The sequence below is a fragment of the Girardinichthys multiradiatus genome, chromosome 4, assembly GCF_021462225.1.
Source record: "Girardinichthys multiradiatus isolate DD_20200921_A chromosome 4, DD_fGirMul_XY1, whole genome shotgun sequence".
Lineage (NCBI taxonomy): Eukaryota > Metazoa > Chordata > Actinopteri > Cyprinodontiformes > Goodeidae > Girardinichthys > Girardinichthys multiradiatus.
Window position 1 is genome coordinate 52273401 of NC_061797.1, and position 8477 is coordinate 52281877.

Below are 8477 nucleotides of genomic sequence, written 5' to 3' on the forward strand. Positions count from 1 at the left end.
CGACCGCCACGCAATGTTGAAGAGACGTGTCAACCATGACATCCCTACAACATCCAGAGACTTGAGGTACTCAGGGCGGATCTCATCCAACCCCGAAACCTTGCCACCACGGAGCTTTTTAACCACCTCGGTGACTTCAGCTTGGGTGATGAAAGAGTCCAACCCCGAGTCCCCAGCCTCTGTTTCCACCAGGGAATGCGTGACGGCAGGATTGAGGAGATCCTCGAAGTACTCCTTCCACCGCCCGATAATGTCCTCAGTCGAGGTCAGCAGCTCGTAAACAGTGTTGGCGAAGCACTGCGTCCTCCTCCTGAGGCGACGGACGATTTGCCAGAATCGCTTCGAGGCCAACCGGTAGTCCTTCTCCATGGCCTCACCGAACTCCTCCCAGGCCCGAGTTTTTGCCTCTGCCACTGCCCGGGCCGCAGCACGCTTGACTTCACGGTACCCGTCAGCCGCCTCAGGAGTCCAACAAGCCAACCACAGCTGATAGGACTCCTTCTTCAGCTTAACAGCATCCCTTACTGCCGGTGTCCACCACCGGGTTCGGGGATTGCCACCACAACAGGTACCGCAGACCTTACGGCCGCAGCTACGGGCGGCAGCATCGACAATAGATGCGGAGAACATGGTCCACTCGGACTCTATGTCTCCAACACCCTCCAGGATCTGGTCAAAGCTCTCCTGGAGGTGAGAGTTTAATCCATCCGTGGCCAAGGGGTCTGCCAGGCATTCCCAGCAGACCCTCACTATGTACTTGGGCCTGCCAAGTCTGTACGACTTTCTCCTCCTCCAGCGGATCCAACTCACCACCAGGTGGTGATCAGTGGACAGCTCAGCCCCTCTCTTCACCCGAGTGTCCAAAACATGCGGCCGAAGATCTGATGATACGACAACAAAGTCGATCATTGACCTCCTGCCTAGGGTGTCCTGGTGCCAAGTGCACTGATGGACACCCTTATCATAACTAATGACCCCCCAGATTGAAGCAGGTTAACATTTTTCATGTTTTGTGTTTTCAGGAAGCAGAGTACCAGCGTGCCATGCAGAGGAGGGCTATCAGGGATGCAAAGACCCCAGAGAAGATGAAGCAGGTGAAGCCGGTGGTGGACGACAGCCTGACCCTGCAGGGGAAAAAGGACAAGATCAAGAGCAACTTGCAGAGGCTGGCAGAGCTTGGGAAGGTCCACCCCGAGACCCGCTACCAGGATCTCATAAACGACATCGCCAAGGTTTACACAAATAAACATAAACAGCTGTTCTGTGAAGGCCTGCGTTTAAAAGAACAACCTCATCAGTGTTTCAATGTGATGCATCTGTGTGCTGCACAGGACATCAGGAATCAGAGGCGGTATCGGCAGCGCAGGAAAGCCGAGCTGGTGAAGCTTCAGCAGACCAACTCGGCCCTGAATTCAAAAACCAACTTCTACAACATGCAGATTGATTCTTACAATCAATACATCAAGACGTGCATGGACAACCTGGCCAGCAAGGGCAAGTAAGTGTTCTTCACCCTGAGATTCCCCTCTGGTTCTTTCTTTAAGGAACAGGTTCATTTTTTCCTTTGAGGAGATGTGAAGTATTTATGAGTAGTTGGTGTAAGTCAGTGTTTCAGTTTGGAGGAGGGAGGAGTCCTAACTGGAGAACCCAGTTATAACCCATCCAGATCAGAGCCAGCAGCTAGCAAACATTTTTTTCTCCATCTACAGAGCTGGGCAAATGTTTTAAACCACTCCAACTTTATATTTTCCCCCAAAACAGATGGATTTTTCTGCAGTCTTAATATTTTTCTAAACTTTCTCAGAATCAGAATCAGAATCAGAAAAGCTTTATTGCCAAGTACGTTTTTGGACATACAAGGAATTTGTTTTGGCGTAGTCGGTGCAATACAATACAAATGAAACTGTATAAACATATCTACAATATAATATAAATATATGTGCACAGTTTTAAGTGAGTGAGAGTAAATATAGAGCAGTATAAGATGCAAGAGCAATACAACAGTGCAGGTGATCATTGTGCAAGTAAAGCAGGAGTCCAAGCTGAGCGTTAATGTAACTCATAGAGTTACAGGTTACAGGTGTCCTGTCAGCAAAAACAGGGGGGGTGTGGGGGAAAGGGAGAGTGTCAGGGTGGTTTCCGGGCTTTGTTAACCAGGCTGGTGGCAGATGGGAAAAAACTGTTCTTGTGGCGTGAGGTTTTGGTCCGGATGGACCGCAGCCTCCTGCCAGAGGGGAGAGTCTCAAAGAGTCTGTGACCGGGGTGGGAGGGATCAGCCAGAATCTTCCCTGCCCGCTTCAGGGTCCTGGAGGTGTACAGTTCCTGGAGCGACAGTAGACTGCAGCCAATCACCTTCTCAGCAGACCGAATGACACGCTGCAGCCTGCCTTTCTGAAAGTATTTGAACTTTTCTGTTTTTGCTTTTGGTTCCTTTTTTTTAAATATTTTCAGTCGAGTACCATAACACCTTCAGAGAAATGTCTGTGAAAGAATTCATCAAATATTTAGGTTTGTTTTATTGAATTCTGCACGATGTATGCTGATGTCGCCTCCTACTGGCCATTAGGTGTAATGCTGCCTTTTGTTTTCCTTCAGTCAGTTTTATTTCGATCAGCTCCGAAAAGCGTGGTTTTTAATTGGAGGCTTTTATTGAGGGAACAAAGGTGGCCTATGAAGCATATTAGATCAAGTCTTTGGATGTTTCTCCTGCAACCAGCATGCTTTGTGGCTTTCTAGTGTTGGAGGTTGGAAGTAGCAACTCTGGTGGGTAAATTATCAGGATGGGAAGCAGCCATTTGTTCTGTAACATGCTGCACTGCCACCGAACAAACAACCCAACAAAGATCTGTATTAAACACTAAACAACCTTTGAAAAACCCCTTACGAACTCTTGTAAAATTTGATGCTTAAAGCTTTTCTCATGTTGCATCTTTGTTCTTAGGTTGTCGAAGAAACCAGGAGACAGCAAGGCCAAGAAGAGTAAGCAGGTTTCACAGAAATACACGGCAGCTCGGCTCCATGAAAAGGGAGTGCTGATCTCAATAGATGACCTGCAGCCCAACCAGTGAGTCCTGAACTCCAACATAACAAATCTTCATTTAATCAACACCTGCCGTTTTAAATGGTTGACTTCACATTTCAGCATATTTTCTGCTGCTGTAAGTCAGTTACCTTTTGTATGAATCTGTTTTCCTCCTATAGATACAAGAATGCTATTTTTGAGATCTCTCCTTCCGAGACTGTTGGTGTGTTTGACGTGAAGGCCAAGTTCATGGGCGTACACTTGGAGACGTTACCGTTAGAATATCAGGTAACCCCCCCCCCCCCCTTTTTATTTTTTTTTTTATTTTTTTTACAATAGTCATAAAAAAGGCTTTGTGTTTTTTAAACAATGGTTTATATTGGGTTCCCCAGGGTTCTATCCTGGGACCCCTCCTATTCCTATTATCTACATGCTGACTATGCAGATGATACACAGCTCTACATTACAATGTCACCAGGTGACTATGAACCCATTCAAGCAGTAGCTAGATCCATAGAGCCAATCAATGCGTTAAGAGCCAGAATTTTCTTAAGTTGAAGAAACAGAACTGAAGTCATTTTTGGACCAAAGGAGGAGCAGTCATAAGTCAGCACACAGCTTCAGTTACTATGGCTAGAAACCTCTGATTAGGCCTGAAACCTGGGTGTAGTGATGGACTCAGACCTGAACCTCCAGAACCACATTAAGACAGTCACTAAGTTAGCCTTCTATCACCTGAAGAACATCTCCAGGATTAAAGGACTAATGTCCAGCAGGATCTGGAGAAACTCATCCATGTGTGCATCTTTAGCAGAATTGATTACTGCAACAGGTTCTTCACAGGTCTGCCTAAAAGGTCCATCAGACAGCTGATCCAGAACGCTGCTGCCTGGTCCTCACTAGAACCTAGAAAGTAGAGAACATCAGCCTGGTTCTAAAGTCCTACCATTGGCTCCCTGTAGCTCAGAGAAGAGACTTTTAAATCCTTCTGTTAGTCTATAAGTCATTGAATGACTTGGCACCAAAATACATTGAAGATCTACTGCTGTTGTATCAACCTTCTAGACCACTCAGGTTTTCTGGTTCCAGTCCACCTTGGATCCCCAGAACCAAACAGGTAGAAGCAGCATTCAGTTCTTCTGCTCCACTGATATAGAACAAACTTCCAGAAACCTGCAGAGGTGCTGAATCCCTGACTTCTTTAAAAGCCCATCAGTTTAGAGTTGATTTAGTTCTTCTATTTAAACTATGAACGAAAACATATTGGTAAAGGTTTCTACTGGGGTTAAAGGTCAATTAGGAGTTTCCACCTTGGAACAGACAGCATAAAATGACCTCACTGTCCACAATGAGAAGCAGTTCACTGTTAAAGACCCCTGGATGAGCTGGGTTCTCCTAGAAGAAGTTACGAGGACGATACAGGCCTCCAGGAAGTCTCTGACTCTTGGTCCAGACATGGACCAGTTTTAAAGGAATATTCCCCATTATGGTGATGCAGAATGGGTCAGAACAGTTCTAAGGAGTTACTTCCTCCTCAGGGAGAAACTTTTAATTTTATTGTGAAAAGAACCCTAAAAATATGGACCAAAACACGCCGAGTGCATCAATGAAGGGGTTAAAGATGTGAATTTTCCTGCAGAGGGTTTGTTTAGTCTTATGGTTTTACAAGATAGTTGAGGTCATTAATTTTAGTCTGTGGTCCAACGTTCCTTTCCTTTATCCTGCCCCTGCAGTGTACTTTCTAACATGTTTTTGTCATCATGTAAAGCACTTTGAATTGCATTGTTGCTGAAATGTGATCTACAAATAAACCTGCTGCGCAGAACCACCCGATGCAGGTCATTTCTTTTCACAATAATGTCGCTTAAAAACACATTCTCACTAATGTGGCCTATAATGACCAGCTACCTTCCTGTCAGGATGGTCATATCATTAACAAAGGTGAAGCTCTGAAAGAGTCCAGCTGATGTCCCTCTATCTAATCAGGCTGATTCCTGTGAAAGAGGGTCAGTTGGACATCAAGTCAGTGTCTTCTTGTGTTACCAACTGTTGTCTCGTAGGAAAAGCATCAAGCTTTACAGAATTTCATCAAAATGTGGAAATCTGCTGAATGGTATTGCAGCTAAAAGAACAGCTTTCTGGATCATGAAGAACTTGAAGCTGAGAGGTTCAGTTGCAGAGAAGAAGGCTTCAGAATGTTCAAGTGCTTCCAGCACGATTATGATGTTGCGTGCCACCAGTGCAGAGCTTACTCAATGTGTGCCTTGTGGCAGGAAGGGCAGTGAAGAGGTCATTTTTCCCATGAAAACATTGAGAGACAGTAAAAGGATGGACAGCAGACGACTGGAGCGTAGTCATTTTCTCTGATGAAGCCTCCTTTTAATTGTTAGAAACCTCTGGAGTGTTTGGCCAACAGTGAAGCATCCCAAGGCAATTTAAATTCTCCAAAAATGGAGACAAAAGTCCAAGAACAATCTGGTGGTGATCTGTTGGTTTTTTCTTCTGCATGATGGGTCAAAGGTCAGAGCTTTGAAATTTTGGACCTTTGCTAAGGAAACTCCACCGATACGAACCCCACTGAGAACCTGGGGCCAGATCTCTTGAATCATGTGGAGCAACAGTAGCCAACGAACTGAACCAGTCCAAGCGCCAAGAAGACAAGAATGGGTCGCCATCATTCAGAATTTGATCAGAATTCTGAATGATGGCGGGGAAAATTTTATAATTTGATGAATTTTCAATCCCTGCTCCGTCCTTGTGTCCTTGGCCAAGACACTTCACCCTCCTTGCCTGCTGATGGTGGTCAGAGGGCTCGTTGCTCAGATTGTATGGCAGCCTCCCTTCTGTCAGTCTGTCCCAGGGCAGCTGTGGTTACATTGACTGTCTGTCAGTGGATGACTGATTGTAGCATAAAGCACTTCAGGGTCCCTGAGGACTTGATAAAGCGCTATACAAGTGCAGACAATTTACCATAAATCTTTTACATGTTTTAAATATTTTTCATCAGTATCAGTAAGCTTAGTTTGTGGCTCATCTATCCCTCTGTGTTCCCCAGGATCTCCTCCAGTTGCAGTATGAAGGTGTGGCGGTGATGAAGCTCTTCGACAAGGCCACCGTAAACGTCAACCTGCTCATCTTCCTGCTCAACAAGAAATTTTATGGAAAGTAGAAAGAAAAGAGAGGAGTAAAGAGCTACAGACACTGAAATGACACGACAGAACCTGAGGGTGGCTTTAAACCAGCCCCCCACTGCACCTCTCATTTCTGCCTATGCAAATTTCTGTGCATTATTTTTTATATGGGGTGCATCTCCACATGGGCTCTTTTGTCCAAGTTTTCCATGCTTCTCATTGGATAGCTGCATTAAAGTGAGCTTTGTATTTTTTGCTTGAATTATTCTGAATATCTTGTGCATGGGCTTTGATTTAATATAAAGATTCTTTCATGTAAAGACATTTATTTTTCCTTAAAGATCCAAGAAGCATCAGTGGAAAAGTGCTTGGCAGCATGTAAACGTCCAGGCTTTAACCTGCACTGAGCTTGTGTTTCTGTTGCTCCAAAGAGGAATTCCCATTAAAAACTGAAATATGTTTGGGGGAAAAATTAGACTCGAAACATTGGAGCAAGCCACTCTTCAGATTAGCTCCTTTTCAGATATGACCATCACTAAAAACATCTGTTGATTACAAAAGTGAATATTTGATGAAAATCTCACTAAATCTTTGGGAAAAACCTGTTTTTTTTTTTAAAGACGTACGGACCATAAACACGACATATTCACATTACGCTCCTATATTGGCACTAGTCTGACCTCTTGGTCTTTCCCATGTTTCTCAAACCAGTCAGGGTCCAAACTGCTGTTGCACCAAACCGCTCAGATGGGCTCATTCATCAGCTTTCTCTGACACATTAGAAAAGGTTATATATTTAAATGTGTATCCACTTTAGCCCATTAATGCTCTTTAATTAAAACAGGTCTATGATTGCTGCAGTGAAGACGTCTGCTGATTTGCAAAGACTCGGTTGTATTTTAGTTTTTTTTCAAATGTCTTCTTGAAATGCATCAAAGTTGCCTTTATTTATATTTTAATATGTTGTCAATTTCCAATAAACGATAGCTTATGTATGCAAAGCCTGAGACGGATCTCTTGCATAAGCTTGCAAGGATGTTCAGTATTACATTAATTTGGGAGGGAGGGGTCCAGCAGATGGCGCTGTACACCACCCAGTTCTTTTCGGCATTTAGTTGGTTTAGCCTGAAACCTGGACTCCACTATCTGGATGTAAAGTTGTCAGAAGATGATGCTGATCTGTGTCTGATCTATCCTGATGCACAGTCTGTGATGTGTAATCTACCTGTTTAAGAATAAAGCTCTTTTAATGCGCCGTTGTTGTTCCTGATCCAACGGGTCTGTAGGCAGGACGGATTTGATAAGATATTTATTTACAGCACATGTTGCTCTATATTCAAACAATCCAACCTTTTGAAACTATAGCCTGGGTTAGATGTCAACTGATTTTTTTTGACCTGTGATAATATTGTTGGAATAATGGCCTCCCTGGACATCCTTTGGTTCCTGCCTGTAGCAGTTCAGCAGGAGGCTGTCGTGTTTCAGTCTGCATTCGGTGGGGTGTTTGGGTCGTCTGGGTCACGGTGCCCTGGAAGCATCCCTGCTCAAACATACTGTTTTCAGATAGATTAATTATCTTCTCACCTCAGGGCTCTTATGAGGTGTGGAATATGTTTCAAGAATTTTCCAGGTATGGATAAACCTAGGAAAAAGAAAACGGTGTAAAGATGTTTTTTCTACAGTTGTTCCACATTTCATTTTCATTAAAAGTTTTCATTAATATCCATCTGGTTATGCCACTCGTCTTCCAAGAATGCTCAGGGTGCCCAATGTTTCATTCAGGAGAAACACTGGCCTACTCCTGGTCTGTAAATAAGCTGTGATGCATACGTGGAATCCACTCTTAGCTATAATGACTGTTTTTAAAGAGGGAGGATGCTGGGATGAGATGAAGGCAGATGTTCTGTGATGGAACCTAAAGGGAGCAATAAATAGAAATATAGAAAGTACTCGGACTAAGAATAACCTGATTATTTCATAGTGGTCACTAAAGTGAACAGCTCAGAAGCAGTTTTCGTATGTAGGCCACTTCAATGGATACACTGCCACCTTCTGGCCAACCAGTGTAAATTCACATACACTTCCTTAAACTCGCAGAAAAAAATCCAGCATCTGGTTAATGTCTTGTCAGGTCTACAGTCTGTGATCCTTACCTGTAAACATAAATACCAATAATTAACAACTAAGAACTAATACATCTGTACAAATGTTGAATGATTGGTTTTATGCTGATGGAAAATTACAGATAACTGCCTGTCCTTTGAAAGTGGACGTCGTGCATCACTAACATTTTGACTATCACTGAATTTTTATTGTTCTGAAAA

The 8477-nt window shown here is 43.8% G+C and overlaps 1 protein-coding gene across 1 annotated transcript in view; it reads left to right on the forward strand.

Moving 5' to 3' along the window:
- The window catches only part of iqgap1 (IQ motif containing GTPase activating protein 1), a 78051-nt gene extending 70643 nt beyond the window's left edge, over positions 1-7408 (forward strand). Inside the window, exons 33-37 of the mRNA XM_047362941.1 lie at positions 1023-1232; positions 1332-1498; positions 2942-3064; positions 3202-3310; positions 6078-7408. Of these exons, the coding sequence (XP_047218897.1) occupies positions 1023-1232; positions 1332-1498; positions 2942-3064; positions 3202-3310; positions 6078-6191 (723 nt within the window). The 3' untranslated portion in view covers positions 6192-7408. The remainder of the gene's footprint in view (positions 1-1022; positions 1233-1331; positions 1499-2941; positions 3065-3201; positions 3311-6077) is intronic.
- The last annotated feature ends 1069 nt before the right edge of the window (positions 7409-8477 follow it).